At 34.2% G+C, this 20,360-nt stretch overlaps 1 protein-coding gene and 2 long non-coding RNA genes across 3 annotated transcripts; 1 reads left to right on the top strand and 2 right to left on the bottom strand.

Annotated features, from left to right (window-relative positions):
• Nucleotides 1–1,870: 1,870 nt before the first annotated feature.
• Nucleotides 1,871–5,471, bottom strand: LOC149084248 (uncharacterized). The gene is made up of 3 exons (XR_016192960.1): nt 5,355–5,471; nt 4,271–4,416; nt 1,871–2,878 (listed from the first exon to the last, which is right to left on the bottom strand). It is a non-coding gene; the product is annotated as an uncharacterized LOC149084248 (long non-coding RNA).
• Nucleotides 5,472–5,705: 234 nt separating this feature from the next.
• Nucleotides 5,706–10,220, top strand: LOC149084249 (uncharacterized). The gene is made up of 3 exons (XR_016192959.1): nt 5,706–5,849; nt 8,240–8,375; nt 8,524–10,220. It is a non-coding gene; the product is annotated as an uncharacterized LOC149084249 (long non-coding RNA).
• Nucleotides 10,221–17,301: 7,081 nt separating this feature from the next.
• Nucleotides 17,302–19,164, bottom strand: endos (endosulfine alpha). Its single transcript, XM_089234611.1, has one exon. The coding sequence runs from the start codon at nt 18,875–18,877 to the stop codon at nt 18,527–18,529; it is 351 nt and encodes a 116-aa protein (XP_089090737.1). The 5' UTR covers nt 18,878–19,164; the 3' UTR covers nt 17,302–18,526.
• Between the last annotated feature and the right edge of the window lie 1,196 nt (nt 19,165–20,360).

The following is a 20,360-nucleotide window of genomic DNA, read 5'->3' on the forward strand; positions in this document are numbered from 1 at the left end:
AAAATGAAACACAAAAAGTAAATTAATTTGATGGCATTACTTTGAACCTCGCAATCACTTTTAGCCACCATCATCAAATACAGACGATTCCTAATTTGATTGTCGAGCAAACTCTGCACAGCTGCTGATTTCAGAAATGTGGCATTCATTCAATTAACCCTAGAATATTTTCTTGTATATATATATATTTTCTTTCTGGAATTTTTCTTGTGGGGCATGAAGTCTTTTCCCTCTTTTTTCCCCCTTTTGAAATGACGTCACACATCATAAATGGGGAAATAGAAATTCCTTTTCCAAGGACAATTACAAACCCTTTGATGGTAACAAGTTTGTCTTATCATTCAGGGAAATAGCTTAGCAGCCAATAGTCCTGGATAATAATTGAAGATTATAGTGATGAAAGTGATCAAAATTTCTTTTGTTGAAGTTACATACGTGCGATATAACAAAACATGAATACTGATAAGCAAAAACATATTTAATTTTAAATATACTTATTCCCCAATGAATTTTCTTTCATCAAATGTTCCAGAAAAGGGCAGACTTTGCCTTTTTGTACAAGTTGTGTTACAGACGAAAACATTGGTCATGGTGGAAAGACTGACATCACCCATATGAAATGAACCTCAAGTGTCACAAAAAGTCAGTGTTCTTCAAAAATTGATGCTTTTTCCCTTCATCTTCCGATGTTTTTGGGATCATTCTGCGCGAATGATCCCAATCCCCAGTTTGTTCACATCGTTTGTGATTGAACACAATATCTATTTTTTAGATCACCATTTTGAAGTTTTGGCCCCCAATTTCACTTGTTTTTGCGTAGGGATTTTATTCCTGAGGGTTTAACTTCCATCCATGTGTGTAAAATCTATTTGATTTCAATTTTTAAGTAGGGATTTTATTCCCTACGCTTTAACTTTTCTGTGTGAAAAATCCCCTTTGTATTTATTAGGGGAGTGGTTTTAGCATAAAATACGGGTCTGCGTGAAAATCTCCCTAATTTTCATTTTCAAAAGTTGGCAGCTATGCAATAGTTTTAAGTCCCTAAAACAATGATTGCAAACCAATGCATGAACTTGCCAACAAAACAGCTGCATATCATTAAAAAAAACAATTTTTATTACACACAAGTATGTTTCCATAGCCCTATATTGTTGCAGAGATAAGAACTTTCATTTAGCAGACTATCTACACAAACTTTTGGGTATGATGAAGCGTTTATTGCAATGCAGAGTCAGTTTCAAGTGGTACTATGTCACCTTTTTCTCAGAAGAAAAATTCAAATTCCTTTTTGCAAAGCCAACCCACAAGATTCCATGTTTTATCTGTAGCTTCTAGTCTCCCATGGTGCTTTGGAAACACTACGATATGTCATTAACAAAAGATGAGAACCTCAATGATAACTAAGTAAATAATCTTGTAAAAAAAAAACCCAAAGTATATCTGCTCACTAGGAATTCTATGTTTAGACCAGTTTCCTAAACTATTTGTTCCATCGTCCATCTTTTTCAAATTTTTTCTGTCCCCCCCCCCCCCCCCCCCGGACAATATTGCCCTCTTTGGAACCACTAGTTTCTAAACTGAGACACCCAAATTATTGAAACTCTCGTTTCCTACATGAATTGTAAATTTTTGTTTTTTTTACTAACCCAATCTAATTTCACTATAACTGATGAGCCTATGTTTTAAACCGGGTATTGTGAACTAAAATGTTTAGGAGCCACTGGTCTAAAAACCTATTCATTAATTTAAGATGAATCTGCTACATGTGACTAAATTTTTAAACTGTTGAAGAGGTTTTAAGAAAGTTTTTTTTTCCAAAACAAATTCTCTAAGAAATCGTAGCATCACAAAAGAAATACTTAACTATTCAGTGGGGGTTAAAATAAAGTTTTATTTTTTCAGAACTACAGGAGGGAAAAACCATTATTTTATTACACTATCTTGCAATATAATTGAAAAGTCATTGGAGAAGATATGTGCTCAATATAATGTTATAGGTTAATTGATTACTTCAAAAAATAGAAGAAAAACCTCTGAAACACAGTGCTTTTAATTTTCAAAATCAGAACAGTTCTCGGGCTCTTCCCATGACCAGTAAAAGTGCTCTATTTCAGCAACGTATCCACAATTAAAATTCTCTTTATCATCAGTTTTGTATTTTTCTTCATTACACTCAGATAATTCGTGTTTACTGTTTTGAATCTCTTCATTTCCAGACCTTTGTGCAGGACACAGACATTCACCTCCAGTGCTGTTATGTGCTTTTCTAATATGATTATCGAGAGAGCTATTCAAGAAAAATGTTTGCGAACAAATATCGCATTTGAAAAGCTTCGCTGGAGATGCTAGTTCATCATTCTGGGAATCAGACGAGTTCGTTTGCTTAAAAGTCTTTGTCCTGTGAACCTTTTTATGGCAAGAGCAGTTATTGTTGTCAGAAAATGTTTTATTGCAAAACTCACAATCATAAACAATCTTGTTTTTCTTGTTAAACACACACAAATGATGAGTAAGACCTCTTTTGCATTCGAGTGACACACCACATTTGTTGCATTTGTAAGAATCTAGGATGTAATGCACCTTTTTGAGATGGGAGAACAATCGATATCTTGTTGGAAACCTTTTGTCGCAATAATGACAGACATAACATTGTGACCCTGTATGCACTTTTTTGTGACGAATCAAGTTCCTCTTGAAAGTATACTTCCTATGACACAATTCACAGCTGTATAGTTTCACACCATCCATGTTAAAAAAGTCTGTTTTTTGAAAACATTAAATCCGCAATCACTTTTTTTACTTTATATGAGTGCCTGTTTTCTTTTAATTCAAACTTCAATTTATGTATTAATGGTGGAAAAATCATTCATATTTATACCTGTAAAAAATCATAATGCATATTTATTTTGAAAATATGTTTTCATCAGCAAAAAACATTACAAAAAAAGTACATACAATAAAGTGATTATGAGTATGGCTTATAATGGTAATATTTATTGTTATTACAAGGGATTTGCTTTGCAGTCGAAGAACTAATCTTAAAGTAGCCCCTCATTATTTGGATATTTTGCTCTTTTTTAGAACCACTGTTACATAGCTAAATTAACCATTTATATTTTTAACTCCCAGCATGTGGAATATATATAACAAGGGGTTACTACCAGGGTTGGGTTTTTTATGCTTGTCCTGTCAAAAAAACCTGGTTTTAAACCAAAAACCTAAATGAATGTTTTTGGATAATGTTTTGAACATGATAGGTATATAACATGATGAAAACTTCTTTGCAAATCATAATGCTTCTTGCATATCATAATGTTTTATTTTTAAACATTAATCAAACATGCTCAAATCTGGGACCCCTACACCTCCAGTAATATAGACAAACTCGAATGAATCCAAAATAAATCCATCTGCTTCACCCACGACTGTTGGTCACCTTTTGTTTCAGTGTCTGAACTTAATCTCTAACCCACCCCCCAACTCAATTCTCGATTAACCCCCTGTTATATAAGATTCTCTCTCCATGGTCATTTCAACTTTGATACTTCTGTTACTTTAGCCAAACCATCCTGCATCTCCAATAGACTCGACCATCCCCATAAAATACAACCTATTTTTGCTTCTACCGACTGCTTTAAATACGGCTTCTTTCCTCATACTCCCACGACGTGTCTCCCATAATCACTAGATTTTTGTACAATATCAAATTGTATCTGTCACATTGAACTCCATTCTCTTGTATAGGCCTGGTAGTGGCCACCAATATGGTATAAATAATCTTTAGTTATTTCATTAGTCTCACTGCTTTGAGAAAGGGTGACTTCATATCCTGACCTTGTACATTCAAATTTCAGCAAACAAAATTAACTGCTCCATACTGGCAAATATTTCTGGAAAAATGGATTACATTAGAAAATATAATGCTTGGTCAAACACTGATTTAAAAATTTGGTAGGACCAATATTTTTGTAAAATAAAGGGAAAACCACTAAAATAATTACAAGTACAGTAGACTTGATAGTCCTGCCTATCCAGTAAATTTGTTTTTAAGCTGGTTTTCTTCGATCATATGAAAAAATATCACTGCAAGTCTGTGAGCAGATGTTTATATTATTTAAATGGCTTTTTCAACTAACTTCTAGTAGTCATTACTTAAGGGTAGTAATTCAGGACACCCTGGTCTGATATGTGCCAGGTTAGAGAACGTTTATTGTACACACACAGGACTTCAGTTAAAATATGTCTTTAGCCTTGTAAAGTACACACTTACTCTACTCATTGTCCTCGAGCAATTCGCCAAACAGTTTCCTGATGTGAACAGGATACAGGGATTTATGAGACCAGTAATGAAAGTTATATTTGCCAATGGTCATCAAAGAGAGTTGCAGAAGGCTGTAGTGCTGATATGCAACCAGTCTGTGGATGGGTGGAAAAAGGAAAAAAGACATCAATTTCAATGATTATTTTGCATTGTCATATGTAACATAAAATGACTCACTTTCAAACTACTGAACAAAATGAATTTGAGGGTCCCTCAACTGGAAATCTGTCAGCTTAATTTACAGTTTATATGTGTCCTCATGTGAATATAGTAAAATACATGACTCCTTATGTGGGATAGCCCTGGAGCTTCAAGTAGAATATAGTTTTTTTTCTTTTCATCATAAAATTATTAGGAAGGAGCCCACCAAAGATCTCGGCCCCCAGGGATCCCGTTTCATGATGTTCGGACCCTAGTTAATGTGTTAAACTTTAGATTGCTTATACTCACAGACTGACCTTGATTTAAGTATGGGATATATTTATATTACTATATGGGATAATACTATAACTGCCCCAATTATAATACTATAATGGGATATATTTTTGATACAATTTGGCACATAATATCCGCTCTCTAAAACAATTTCCCAACCTTTTTTGTCCCAGTTATTTTCCGGATATTATGCTGAGGTAAAGTCATCAAGTTAAGAGAGGCTACTAATGTCTCTACTTCAGCGCCTCACGCCACAGTGCGTGAAATAAGGAAGCCAGGGTCATGTCTCTAGTGGTGTAGATGGTAGCATGCTTGTGCTCGGTATGCAAGAGAGCCTGGGTTCGAGTCCCGGCGGAGACGTGATAACATTTCTTTCCGAGTTCACCTCAACATAATATCCGGAAAATAACTGTTTCCTTGAGAACTTCATATAGTTCCGAAACGCGTATAGCCGTGGTTCTTTTGCAATTTTGGGTTCATCTACGCCGGCGCTTTCAATTGTATAATAAATACCATGCATAAAGATTATTTTGAAAAAATGAATTCAAATATTATAAAAATACAAGGTTTTTAATTGAAAATCATGATTATTGCTTACACTCGATGCCTTTCTGTGGACAGTTACGCATAATTAAAATGTATATCAACCTTAGATGAACCACACTGGATCTTTATTTACTTTTGCCGCCAAAACTGACAAATAGGCATAATCAACATCAGGGGCCATACTGAATAGCAAACGCGGCAGTTTAATATTTCCTATGTGTATAGTTTGATGTATCTCAACATTAAAAAATATCTTTCGAATATTAAAATCGTGAAATATATACATACCTTGGAAAGTTTTGAGTTTTTGGGTAAAGAAATTTCATTATGGTCAAAATGTGACGGAATCAATGATATGTCTAATCTAGTGCGTCCGCCTATTTCGTTTTGTTTACATCCGACGTGAGGAATGCGTTCGTGAATTAATGAGCGTACAAAAACTCATGGGCGGGGCGTGTTGCTCTTACAGTTTAATATAAAGACGCTGGTAACTACTCGCTCCTCTAAAAATGTTGGATTTAAATATTCTCGGCTTCTTGTGTGCTATGTAAGTATGCGCTTTTTTTGTTTTGATGTTCATGTAATTATTGTCAATGAAATATGTTTTGTGTTGGCAAAGACTGGCGACCGGGCATTTTCCCGTTGCTAATTTCGTTCAGATCGTGTGAAACCATCATGGGACCCCCACCCCACAAGGGAATGCTTGACAAGGCTGTGACCTGGGGTACCTCATTTTCTTTTTACCTTTTCAACACTATAGATTCGGGATGCCTCCGAAAAATTTGGTTGTTATGCTGACATTATAATGGGCACCTGATTTTTTTCGTGGACAACCCTTAACTGAAATCGCCAGGAGTGAATGCCGGAATTCACCTAAAAAAAGATTCCCCCCAGGCCAGAATATTTATTGTCTCCCAAATAAGTGTTACTAGACTTCCTCGTTTGTGAGGACATGACCTATTTTCTCGCATGTTTCTGAAATTTCACTCATTTATCTTCAAGAACAGCTGTAGTATAATCCCCTTTTGGCAATGTGCTGGCGTTTCTTTTTATCTTGGCAGGAAAAACAGCACAATAACATTCACAATTCCCCCATATCCTGGAGCACGGACCCTAGGCTGAGATCTTTGGTGGGTCCTTGAGTCAGACTTTTCGTGGGCCCTTCTTTAACGAATTTATGACATGAAAGCAACCAAAAATGATGGTACTTGTCTAAAGGCCCAGGACACGCTGTAAGTGATTGAGTTGGTAAATAAATTTTAAGTTGTCAAGAACGTTACAATGTATGCAGATGATAAGGGCCATTTACACAGGTTTAGTTGGTAAGTGATTTAGTAATTTAGTGAAATAAAGACGTTCTATTTTTCCCGGCTAAGTATACGGTTTCAACCCAGACTCTCTTTCCAGGAATCCAGATTCGGAACTCTTTTAAATAAAATAAATAAAAAATATACAGGGGCATCCTGCATGCAGAAAAGAATAAATATTGGAAAATATTAAAGGTACCACCTGAGAGATATCCAGCAATTAATTAATCCGAGCCACATACTACATTAGATCATTTTCTTTTCCTTCCATATATATAATCTCCCAACGGTTTTTCAAAACGCAGCGGCTAAAGCGACATCATTTAGAACGAAAAATAGAGAGGAAAGAGAGTTGGAAGACCCGTTTGAAAATTCAAAAGCGCTAGGAATGTGGAAAAACAACCACCAACCTTTTTTAACAGAAAGAACATTCTAGAACAATGGCAACGCAGAATGCAGCGTGTCAGCGCTGGTGACTTATCATGGTTCAATCAAAAAAAAATCTCTGGGTTCAATCATTCAAACATGATTTGCAGGGCTGAAATCATAAGTTAGTATGAAAAAAAATTAATAAAATTGGAAATATGAATCATTACAACCTGATAAAACAAACCTGAAGTGACATATTCCAACAGGAAAAACAATATAACATGCTGGATAAATGGTGTATATGATACATGTATAAATAAACAAAAAAAAGCTCTAAAATGCTAACGAACTTGATTCAAATGTGGCAGTCTATACCAGTGAATTCTAGGGCGTTACGTGATTTTAATACGATAATCAACAGTAAAAAAAGAATAGCAACCCCAAAAGACAGAAAATAATAATAGCAGACAGAGAAGAAAATACAAAAAATAGCCGATAAAAAAAAGTGCCAACACGCTAAAAAAAAATTCGTCCAAGTAAAAAGGGATTGTACTATAGCTGTGTTTAAAAAATCTGCCTCTGGTTCAAAGTAAATGTGCATTTATCTATGTACAGTCGATGTTCGATATAACGACCCCCCGGTCCTGTCAAAAATGGACGTTATACCACTGTATTTTGTTATTGCATTTCTATGTGTTTCAATTTCTCACAAATTCGTGGTGTTCCTTGACCATCCTCAGCTTGTAGGTTCTGGTATCCATAAAAAGCTGGTGGATTGTTGAGTATTAATAGGAATAATCACTTTTTTTTCAGTTCGTTAATTATCATTTTTTAAATAACACGATCCTCGCATTCTCAAGAGGTCCATACGATCTATCCAGGGAATTTGTTAGTGTTAGTTAACATCCACGCCTGAAGTGGGATTCAAACCCAGACCTGCACCGTCAGACATTACCACCCTAACCACTTGAGTGCCAGGCGGAAGAATATACAACATGCCTTTTTGTATAAATGTCAGGTCTTTTCATAGAGAAAATTACTGAGTTGTTATTCTAAAAATGTATGTTGAGAAATGTGGTAAAATATCAGTTTGATCAAGACACATATTATTGAATAATTTTTAATGTGATGATATCAATTTTGTAGATAAATTTTCTTCTATTGTCAGCTTTTAGTATAAAACTTATATTTATAATAAATATAATTTTTTTTTTAAAAATTTATAAAAACTTTATAAAAAATATATTTTTTTTTTTTTCAGGGTTTTGACGATGCTTGTTCTGAAAGGAATATTTTGTTGGATGCATTTCAGCAAAACTTCACCGTGGGAACGAGTTGCTATTAAAATGAAAAAGAAACAAGAAATTACAGCATCAAGAAGCTTAGTTCACATGGAGGTAGTTTTTTTTAAAATTGATTAGTAAAAAAAATTGTCAAATTATTTTTCTACTGTAATCATCTACTCTTTTTCAAAGTGAATAGATGCATTCAATGTGAATAACACCATTGTTTAGTTGTGTTAAGCTTCTATCTTTTATCTCTTAGATTCCAATGGAGGACATGGAGCGAACGAGCACTCCTGTTCCATCAGATGAAAAATTCAAGTCCAGAACAGAGTACCAAAGTGACGTTTAGCATCTGTACAAGCATGCTTTTGTTTAGCCCTTGTGCTGGAACATTTCATTCCACTGGGACAATATCCAGCTTAGATCTGAATTCCGTCCATTTTTGTTTTTGAAGGATTATTTGTACAAAAGAATGTTTTTATATGTTCTATACATTTTAGATACTTTCTTGTCGGTTTAGTATTTTTTTTTTAAATCTCTACATATGTATGTGTATCACGTGTGAGTAAGTTTTTATGGCTTTGTTATTGCCGAAAGGTGTAAAAAGTTTTACTGTGTAAGTGTTGTTTGTGACATCACAATAATTAATTTGTTTTGGAGAAAACTGCTCAAAGAACTGTTTAAGTTAGTTGTATAACACAGAGCTTCAAAAATCCTGGACGCAAAGTTGACATGATATAAAAACAAAAATTAGGCTTGATGCCTAAAACTTTCTGAATTTATGTCATGCATAGACTTTAGTAAAAGTTATCAAGTCTCATTATTGGGTTAGTTTGGACCGTTTTCTATACAGAAAATTTGCTTGGCGCCTACGAAATTTGGCTGATTTTCAATTTCTTCTATTTGTCAAGCTCTAGTGCAATATAAATTTTGTTTTTGATATTTTGTTAAAGTGTATACTCATTTACTCATGATGGCCTGGATTTTATTTAATGCTATTTTGTTGGGTTGTTTTTAAACTTTTTTTAGAGCATGTCTATTTAGTTCTTTGTAGAAAAATTTTTTGCATAAAGAAAAAAAACACTCAAAATATAAGATAGTGATGCATCATATTTATATTAATAAGTTATATACTGTGATGCATCAGTAACGAAAACCTTTGCTAAGGAGTTTTTCGGCTAACAAAGAAGTTGATATGGATGCATGCACTAGTGTGAAACAACTGAATTAAATTTTTGTGCCAATCAAAATGAAGCAAGTCAATGAGTAACTGTCACTTGAGGCAGATAATCTGGGTTGCAGATGTAAAGGTTAAATTCTCCTTAATTCAATTGCAAAGTTGTTTATCTCATCCCTTGTGCCCGAGTGGCATGGTGATAAGATGCTCGTCTACCACCGTGAAGGTTGTTGTCAGGGTCCCGGGTTCGAACCCAAGGGAGGATATCGATAAGACATTTTCCTTAACGAACTCGAGGCGACCACCGATAGCAGCGCCTTCACTTCCAACCCATCTCACTAATGGCAGTAAATTGCAATATAGCGATATGGCCAGAGTTGGTGTTTGGTGAAATAGTATCTCATCCTTTGATCAGGTTCCTTTTTTTTTTATAATGCTTCTTTGTGTTTTACGAGTGTTATCTCTAAATTTCTGACTGTTTCTGGAACAAATTAAACAATTTTTCATAATCAAGTTTTGGTTAATAAGAATTTCGGATTACAAATGTGTTTCCAGAACAGATAATCTTTGTTAACGGAGGTACCACTGTATAGCACACACATTTTAGAAGTTAAGGCCAATCAGTTATTTAAAGAAAAAATATGTTTTGCTCGTTTCAAGCACGTACACCAGTGATTCCGAACGTGGGCGTTAATGTCCCCTGGATGGCAATGGAATGTTCCAGAGGCAGTAGAAGCTACGGGGGTATAACAGAATCCTATGGGTTAGATTGCGTTGAGGGGTGGCGATGAGAGAAAAAAATTTCTGAAGGGTGAATGGGGCAAAAAAGGTTGGGAAACTGACCTACACCATTTGTTTCCTCATATTTTCAATTCCATGTAATGTGTCAAAATCCTTCACATAATACTAAATACTTCTATGGAAATTTTTTGATTGTCTGTGCAAAGCAGTGTATGAACATGCATTGCTATGAATGAAAAAAAAACAATACTTGAGTGGATCATTTTTCAATCACACTGCACAATTTCAAAAAAGTTTCACAGTACACTCGCAATACAAAGGTCGTTCTAGGCCAGCCATCTTCAACCTGTTGCCCGCACGCACCATGGTTTTCCTGAAGCACCAGAAGTGTGTGCAATGCTCGTGCCTGGTTTTGTGCTCACAAGCATGATCAAAGCTTCAATTAAACCCAGTAAAAACTGCGTTCAAGAATTACAATTATGCAGATTACAGGCATACATGTCAACATTACCATAAGGGGTACTCTTTATTTGATAATCATAAGTAGTGCTCGCAACTCCAGAAAAGTTGAAGACCCCTGTTCTAGGCTTTGTGAATTTTTTTGTTGTGAAAAAAACAGTTGTCATTTATTTAATATTTCTAGAAATTTTATCATAGAACACTGCCAGATTATATATTTCTGCACTCATAAATTACCAACTGTCACATATTCTTGTTTCAAACAAACAACCCTTATTTTTATAATGGCCCTGTATTTAATGAAATATTGATAATTATGGTTTGAATTTTTTTCTCTGACATTTGCATCTATAAACTTTAGAATGTCTTGATTTTTAAAAATGTGATGCAGAGATCTCTGAATCATAGCAAATTTATGACTTTTTATTAATTTTGAAGTGTCCCGTTTCAATAATTCTAGATATTTCTTAGCTTTTAAAAGCTGTTGTAGGGGTAAGAAAAACTCCTAGCATACCGGTGTTAATTGATTATCAAGGAATAAAAATATGCTTTGAAAAATGTATTTTCTTTATTTCAGCCAGAATAACATTATTTTTTTCTTCGGTGTAAAGATATTTTCTAATTTGACTGATTAAAAGAAATTAATGTTGGTATTCTGTTAGACAGTGAGCAAATTTTTATGGACATTACTTTCCTGTGAAAATATTTTGTAATATCTTTACCTGAGAATGGCTTATTGATACATTTGTTGTATTTCATTCCATGTTTGTTGATTTTTTCCAGAAATAAACTTGTTTTTTTTTTGTATATTTTATTTGAACAATAATAAATTCCAGTAAGATTCCATTTTAAATTGTAGGACAAAGCACAGCATACTTAGGTAACTTATGAGACCCCCTTTCAATAATTCATTAACTATATGTAAAAAATATATATATTTTATATTTTCATAAATTGCCAGGGTCCTGGTTTTTATGTAAATATTTTTGTGAAAATTATTTTGTAAGGAGCAAAACAATCTGGTTAATTTTGTACAACAGAAATGAAATTTCAAATTTATGGGTTTAATTTGTATTTTGTGAAGGGTTTGAGAAAAAACAGACCTAAATTTTGGCAAGGACCCCTCCCCTTTGTAGATCTGGGACTTTGTATAATTTATTATACGAAGACTTTTAGTGTTTCCACATAAAATAACTGGTGCAGACATGAATGTGTATCTCGTTAAATACAATAAAACCCCTTTTTTGCAGGAGAAAAAAAATGTGTATAAAGAAAAAAAGTTAATACAGTAAAACCTTGTTAAGTCGTCACTCCGGTTACGTTGTCATTTTTCTTCAGACCCTTCCAGCTCTCATAGACCACAATGTTATTAAGCCCTCGTTTACTCGTTGCTAATTTCAGTTAAGTTGTCACTATGGAAAAGTTTGAGAAAGAGGAACAGACTATTTTTATGGCTCCCATTTAAAAAAAAGAGCTTGTATGCATTAACAGCATTACCATATGCTTAAAAGTAACGTAAACGTAAGCCCCCCCCCCCCCCGGGCATCTCCAGCAAAACCAAAATTTATTGATATGTCAAAGATTACATATAGCGCAAGGAAATAAAAAATTATGTGAATTAAAGACTCAAGTTAAAGTGCGACGTGCGGGCACGGATAATAAATAATCATAGACAGCATGGACTCTACTAATTTAGGGCTTGAAATTTAAACAAAATATCTGTTGCAAAAAAATTAGACATTCTTTCCCAAGTTGGTCTTCTGTTTACTTTTCCCTGCCCAGGGCCTCTCCAGAAAGTCAAAAGTGTTCGAGATTACTTTGTAGTTGCATCATGAACTACTGATGAAGAATTCAAACACTAAAATTAAATTTGATGTATATGTAAAATTAATGTGCAATAGTTCTGTTATGAAGGAAAGCTGCTTATTCAAACAGTTGCTCTGTTAGTCTAAATTAAAATCACTAATATAAATTAAAGTGTACAGTACATTTCACCCCAATAATTTAAGTAATAAGAGAGAGAGAAAAGATAAAAAAATTGCTGTTATTTTTTTCTTTCGCAATCTATAAATTTTATTGTTTTTATTTTGATTCATACTTTAATAAATGTCATATTACTTTAAATTTATACGATTTTCATAACATTGCACATTAAAACTGACGGAACTTGCTTAATTCGTCATAATTTTTTGATAACTTGAGGTGATGACTTATCGAGGTTTTACTGTAATTATTTGGCTCTCAAAGAGGGATTTCACTACAAAATGGGTATTTTTTTTCCATTGAGTGGTCATAGTTCTTTTTAACCCTTTATGTGGCAATGATGAGATATCTCGCCTCTGTAAAACGTCTTATTTCAGCATTGAAACAAGCCCAGATGTTTTGAAAAGTTGATTTCTTTTTCCTATACTTAGTTTGCACCTGCGAAAAATCGGAAGAAAGCCTAATTCATTAAAAAAAAGATATGGCATTTTGTAGTGATTTCTAATTAATGTGTAAGGGTTACTCAAACTATGTGTGTATAAATTTAAAATAAACCCTTTCAAAAAAGGAGCCTGTTCCGAAAATTTGCCCTAAGGACTCTGAAACAAAAATAAATAGTGCAAATGATTTCCCCTTGTATAATAAAAGTACGCATTTCAAACCCCTGATTAACGGTCACCTCTTTTACTGACATTTTTTTTCCCCCTACCAGTGTCAGTAAAAGGTTTTACTGTATTTATCTTCATGATTGTTTTGGCCACTCCTTTCCCAAATTTATCACCGTAGGCTATACTTTACATTACTCTTCCTACAGGTTAATATGCTTCTGAATAGGGCTTGATGAATCCCGGGTTGATATGGCACCAGTCAAATTTCTTCTGAGCCAAACATTTTTTCCCTCGAAAAAAATAGTTTTAAACTTTTTTCCCCACTTTTCTGGAGCAGATACATCAACACAAATTTAGAAAACATTGCGTAGTCAGTTGGTCTTCAGACTCCAATTTAGCATAGTGATGGTCGGCTGAAGTTTGTTGCTAACTTCAAGGTGCCAATGCAAGCCAATCTCCCGTTTAAAAAAGTTTCTGTGCAGAGCAATCAGACCTATATTTAAAAAATTTTCACGCATGACACAACAAGCAAAGCTTAACCAGACCTGCCAAGTTGTTTGCTTCGAAAGTCTAAAGAGAGATGGCAGCACACTAGAACACATGACAAGCTTTCCAAAAAAACATGTTCACAACACATTTCAACATGCTCATTCATTATAAATTCCACAGCAAAGTATCTCTAAACCTTTCTGAGCCCTAGGACAACTAATTTTATAGTAGAGTTGATAATTTGAGTCCCAAAACTTTGACATTCAGGATAATCCGAGAGGTGGTAAAATGTTCAGAACTTTTTTTCCGAAACCTGTCTTTTGCCAATAATGTTTTGCTTTATTTTTCTCAGGAGTGCAAGTTATTTCAGTTTGAAAGGGGTCTTGATCCATAGACTGGAGTCTCCAATGGATCCCCAGGCCAGAATTTTTCCACAGGTTCCCAGACAGTCATTTTACATCGTAAACAAAACAAGAATAACACTAACATTGGGTCCCCAGGGCTGCAGCCTCCATTCTAGAGGATTATTATAACAAGCATAAATTCCAACTTATACGATAAATTATACAGACTTTCTAGGTTTTAAACAGCAGTGATGTTATGAATTAGGCTGTCAAAATTAAGGGCAGAACTGGAGTGCCTCCCACTTCAAAAGTTGTTTTCTATTGATTTACAGTGTTTTCAAAAATCCAAGGTGGCCTTCATTCCATTCACCTCAGATTATTGACTACTGTATGTGGGCTGAATTTATTGTTCGAGCCTATATGAATATCATTAATATTTGTCACATACAATTAAATATTTTTGTCTCACCATTTTATTTTTCTCATAATTAAATGTTCGCCTGCTTGTGGACCACCTATCTTCATAGACTACCCCTGGTCTGCAGACCAAAGGTTGCGAAATGCTGCCATAGAAGAATGTAGATTAGGTAAATGTGTGGTTTAGTAGTAGACTACAATTTAGTGAACACAGAAAATTTTTGATACACCACAGCGATTTGTGATGTCAAGCCCTGCTATATAGCTACTTGCATCTAACAATTTTCTCATCAGAAATGAATTCAGCATATACTATGTAGTCTTTCCATCTTTAATGACTGGCTGCAAATCGTTTTATATAATGATCTGCCAGGGATGAGTCTGGTCTTAAACTAGGTATAGTGACAGTGGTTTCAAAGTGTGTCCCGCAGTGAGCTGTCCTTATTAATGTTCAAACCATGGAGGGTTCTTTATCTGACTATTCTGGGAACTGCAGATACATTTCCACTAGCGTAAGGGAGCCGTGAAAAAAGTTTGAGAACCACTGATCTAACTATAAGGTTCAGTCCCTTTTACTTGGCTCTAGTTAGCATAACATTTCTTTAACTTAATTATGTATGCAAATTAATAACTGCATGTCTTTTACAGAGTTAAGCAAAAGACACGCAGTTATGTCTGTTGCAACAAACCAACCCTGCTTCCCAGTAGAAGGAACGTCTTCCTTTTGTATTAATTTTTACATCATTTACACTTATGATGTAAAAATTATGTCAGTCTTTTGATCAAGGCCACATATTTAGCTGAATCTTTTCATTAGACCTGCAGAAATTTCATTGAAACTTTTAAAATCTATTTATCTAATTTCAATTTAATTGACAAAATTATTTTTTGACTTCTTTAAGTCGCAAAACAATTTTAAAAAAATAAACATTATTCATTTATTAAACAGCACTGATCTCTTTCGTGCTACTGCAAAAAGAAAATTTCATCTTATTTTAAAGGTCATTAGAAAACACAATTATAAATAATAAAAATTTACAATATCGGAAAATATCAAAATTCTCTTTTTTTTTTCACTGCAATTACAGCAGTTGTACACTGTATAATCGATCTTATGAAGAATGATTGTAAAAGACGAAGCTGTTGAACTTGGAGTGTTTAAAAGTATTTCGACATATCTACAAAATTTATCAGGTATGTGCTTCCAGATTTAGGAAGTTTCTCCCGAATTGGGAAAAACTTGCCTGTGTGAAAGAAATGTCTCTTCCAAACTGAATGAAAAAAAAAATAATAATAGAAAAAAATGATTTATAAAAAATTACTTTATTTTATAGTCATAATCATAATTTACTGCAATTACTTAAAGATTTTATAAACTATAATGTTAATATAGTATCTATTTAGAAAGGCTTCAATAGTTGTATATTTGAATAAAAAGTCCTTTTATTTCTATATAAACTTTAAATTCCTTTTATTGATAAATATAAGTTTTAAAATTAAAATTCTTCCTTTTATATATCAGTTCAGTGCAACATGGAGTAATAAGACCATTTTTGTTATGGCAGCCATTAGGCTGCTCCAAAGTTGAGTGGATAAAATCCAAAAACATATATACAATTCTTTTTAAAGTGCTTGAATTTGTGGGCCAACTTGGAAGTATTTGAACACGACATTTTTGTGAATTTTAGATATTTAACACATTCTTTCTCACCACATAACTAAATTAAAAGTATGCCTACTTTGTAGAGTATTTATTACTCAAATAAGTTTTTGCACATACAGTTTAAAAAAAAAAATCACAAGTTACTAACTTTTGCCACAGTTCCTTGTCCACTTGTTTAGAATTTAATCTTTCACCCAAGAGGGATCAATAAGACATGCAAACAAATGATAGGGAAGAGAATTGCCTTTTCTTATTTTAATTTTTTGAGAGAAATAAGGAATCAAGCCTGCGTTTTGTAAAAAGCCCCACCCATTTGTGACAAGAATCAGCACTATTTACACAATCTTTCTGTCACATACATTAAGCACTATAGCAATGGGTCATAGTTGCTTCATTAAACCTTTGAATTTCCTATGCAACTTAAAATTTCTAATTATGCCAAATATATGTGTCTAACCACCCTCATGCAAATAGTCACTCGCCACAATTTAAAAACACAACAATTAAGCATTTCAATAGGCTGTTATATTCCCTGTCTCCCAGCAGCTTTGGTCATGTTGCATTATCGTATATGAAGCTGTGATGATCAGCTTTTTCACATTCTTAACACACATTTTTTTACCATAAAATTATTCAATGCAATTATTTTACACAAACATGAATTAATTGCACTTTAAGATGCATAATATTCAGATTAACATTTTGTGTGGTAATTGAAATAATTTGTTTTAATAAGAGCATTGGAAAATTATATATTGCACATCTTGGTAAGATATTTATAATTAAATGGTAAAAAATACTGTTTTTAAAACTTGTTATTTCACAACCAATGAGGTGAAATAACAAGCATTAATTATATGTACTTTTCTTCCACTGTCCGGGAAAAAACCTAATTCTGCCTACGCAGGACACCACAAAACCATAAGCCTCATTGAATCTTCATAGACAAGAAAATTTAATAAAAGTCTATCTTGAGAGTTAAAGTACAAATGAATGACCCAATTCTACAAATTATTAACAAAATTACTCTTCCCTGCAGGGGGGGGGGGGGGGAACTTGAGTTAACTAAGAAACTGAGTTTTAAAGAAAAAGATTAATATTAAAATTGTATTGGGAATCGAAACCAGCTACAGAGAAAGCATAACTGGTGGAAACATTTCATTTGAGAACATTTATTTTCAGCTGCAAAACTAAACACTTCAGCTTGTGGTCGATGTTACAGTAATCATCTTCCAGCAAAGTATATAAATATCCAGCGTGCACAAAAATTACCAGTGACAAATAATGAAGGTAAATATGCCAATTACATCAATCTATGTCCATATAAAATGAAAATAAAATGAGAATCATTGAAATAAAAAGGGAGGGACAGCATAGACATGATTTTAGAGAATACATAACTTCAGTGAAGTAACAGTGTCGCTTACACAGCAGCACTTTAACAATTTCATACTTCAGAACATCAAGCGGAGATATATAAGATAGAAGCACCATCTTTAATCATCTCACTGAACGGATTTGAAACATATTGCCTACAATGCTCCACATAGGCTCCACAATACAATAACCCTCCCACAAGTTTTAAGAATGGGAACACATACAAATAGTGGTGACACTTGTGATTTCATGGCCATCATCAAGTCATGTTTCTCTTGAAAATCCTAAATTAATTGCATAAAAAAACTAGGTTAATTCCCATTATATCATAACTTTTGCCGCCAAGTTTATAACTGTGTCAAAACAGTCATCTCCGGGACTAAAACAGATGCTTTATGGGCAACAATAGAAAAGTAGTCACAAATGGTGGCATACTGTATATTAGGAATTAACTAAAAATTATTACATAGATAACACTGTTAGTGAAAATAAAATTCCAAGAATTATATTGGTAATTACAATGCCAAATCTCAAGTGGAACCACTATTCTGCGAATATCGCAAAGAATAAACAAGAATATTATCTTTACATCAAAATAAACTGTTCACTCTCAAATCGAGAGAACACACTTTCATGCATTACATATAAAAAAAATTGTCTATATAAACCATGAAGAAGAAACTAATGAAACAATAGAAGCGAAAGAAACATTCTACCAAAATTCAAATTATAAAAAAAATCACCAAAACATATATATGATAGAAAGTTTGTTATGTTAACTTCGCCTCGGGAAATAACGCAAGAAAAGGCCTCAACATATGTGTGAAAAAAAGTGCAGTGGGCTCTCGATTCTGAACGGCACATAATTTTTCCTAAGTAATCATGTTAGTTTTGGCAAAAAGAAAGAACACACTCAAAGATTATACGAGCCGCAAATAACATGCCCGTAGAGTCCCGGGATGGGCAAATTATCTAGCGGCACAAACATCATTTTATTTGATCATCTACGATGAACCCGTGGCAAGTTTACTTTGAACGACGACCGAAGCTTTACGGGCTGGAACTGAATCCGGCGTCGGGATCGTCTCCCCGGTAGGCGATTGCTGAGGAGCGAACAGCAGGGCAGTTCGTGATTTCTGACCTTTGGCCTTGGCCATGTTGTAGTCGCCGGAATCGAAATATTTCTGACCTTTCTGCAGGCGCTTCTGTAGGAACAGCGATCCCCCGGGCCTCTGGACCTGAGGATACTTAGCCTTCAATTTCATCTCCTCACTCATCTCGGCTTGCTTCATGGACACTGCCTCCTCTTCATCGGCGGCCGCAGCGGAAGCGGCGGATTGCTCGCTCTCAGACATTTCAGAGAATTCTCAACGGTCAGTTTACAAGTACCAACGGACAGTCCGTAATATTGGATGGAGCAGAGCGTCTCTCTCTACAACTGGATGAATGTCCGTTCTTTTACACAATCGCGGTATTCAAATATAACTCAACGTAGAGCGTGTGGAAAACCTCTAAGCACTCCAGCACATATTACATACCACCACAAAGAAATCAGCCATGTTTACGGAAGAATAGCACCACACGAAATGAACGGCTATAACTTTCCCAGAAATGATCTTTGATTTCATCATAGAGCAGACGGAGAAACAAAAATTGCTGAACATCATTTCCACCAATCAGAAAAACGCTTTTGTCAGCCGCAAGCCAAATAAAATATGCTGAAGCTATTTCGATTGGCTAAATGCTACAGAGATCATGTTGGTTTTTTTCATCCTGTATCATATTTTAAATTTTAAAAAATAGTTATGTTCTTTCATATTCGATCCATGTATAGCAAACCAAACAGTTAATTTTGCTGATTTTTCTATGTAAATAAAAATACGTACAATCACGATTTTCAACCAGTTTGGGTTAAAAAAAAAATTCTGTCCTCATCACCCCCAATTCAATCCAACCCACAGGATTCTATATTAACTGAGCTATAAGTATTCCTTATAACTATATTCGTTATGGCTATAAGCTCTCCTTATAGCTCAATGCCTATATTAAACCCAAAGCTTCTACCGCCCCCTTAGAAACTTTCATCGCCCTCCAGGGGACGATATCACCCACTTTGGGAAACACTGGTCCATTGCAATGAAAATACAGAATATGCTTCTAGCTAGTTTCTATTTTGAAATATAGATGGCACAAAAAAAACGACATACACAAATGAAGTTAAGGGTTACACTAACAAGGTTACCAGATTCTGAAACCAAAATGTTAACGCACGCTCGTGGCCTCTCGACAACTATTCATCTGCCTCTTTTACCAAGAGATGACGCCACTGAAAATAACTATAGTTATCCATGGAGTGACCATAAGCCCGTATTTCCCGGGATAGTCCCGGTATTTTTGTGTTCTGACCGTCTCTACTTTTTGGCAAAAGTGTCCTTAGAAGAGAAATAAAGATTTTATTTCTTTTAAAGAGAATTTATTTCTCCTCGATGAAAAGTGCCCCGGTTTTTTATATGAAGCCTACTTAAATTTTTATTCTTAAAGTCAAAGATTGAAATTATTTTTCAACTCATAAATTATATTATGATAATTACAACTATAAACAAGAATATTAATCTCCCACAATTGTCTTGGTGAATGTTTTTTTTTTTTTGTTGAAGTCATTTTAATCCACTGCAATTCGCAGTAATTCTTCATTTCCCGCCATTGTGATTTTTTTCGTAATTTGAGCAATATTTGGCAACTTTGTTCAGTTTTGGCAATGTCCCGTATTTTCCCGTATTTCTCTCAATGAAATATGGTCAGCATAGTTATCCAGCCTAAGCAGAACTGTTTTTTTGA

The sequence above is a fragment of the Pholcus phalangioides genome, unplaced genomic scaffold (genome assembly GCF_987345545.1).
Source record: "Pholcus phalangioides strain wild (caught in Gottingen) unplaced genomic scaffold, Ppha-v1.0 ptg000008l_1, whole genome shotgun sequence".
NCBI lineage: Eukaryota > Metazoa > Arthropoda > Arachnida > Araneae > Pholcidae > Pholcus > Pholcus phalangioides.

Bases quoted from the DNA above. Each gene is read 5' to 3' on its own strand.
- endos (XM_089234611.1), bottom strand. From the start codon at position 18,877: ATGTCTGAGAGCGAGCAATCCGCCGCTTCCGCTGCGGCCGCCGATGAA.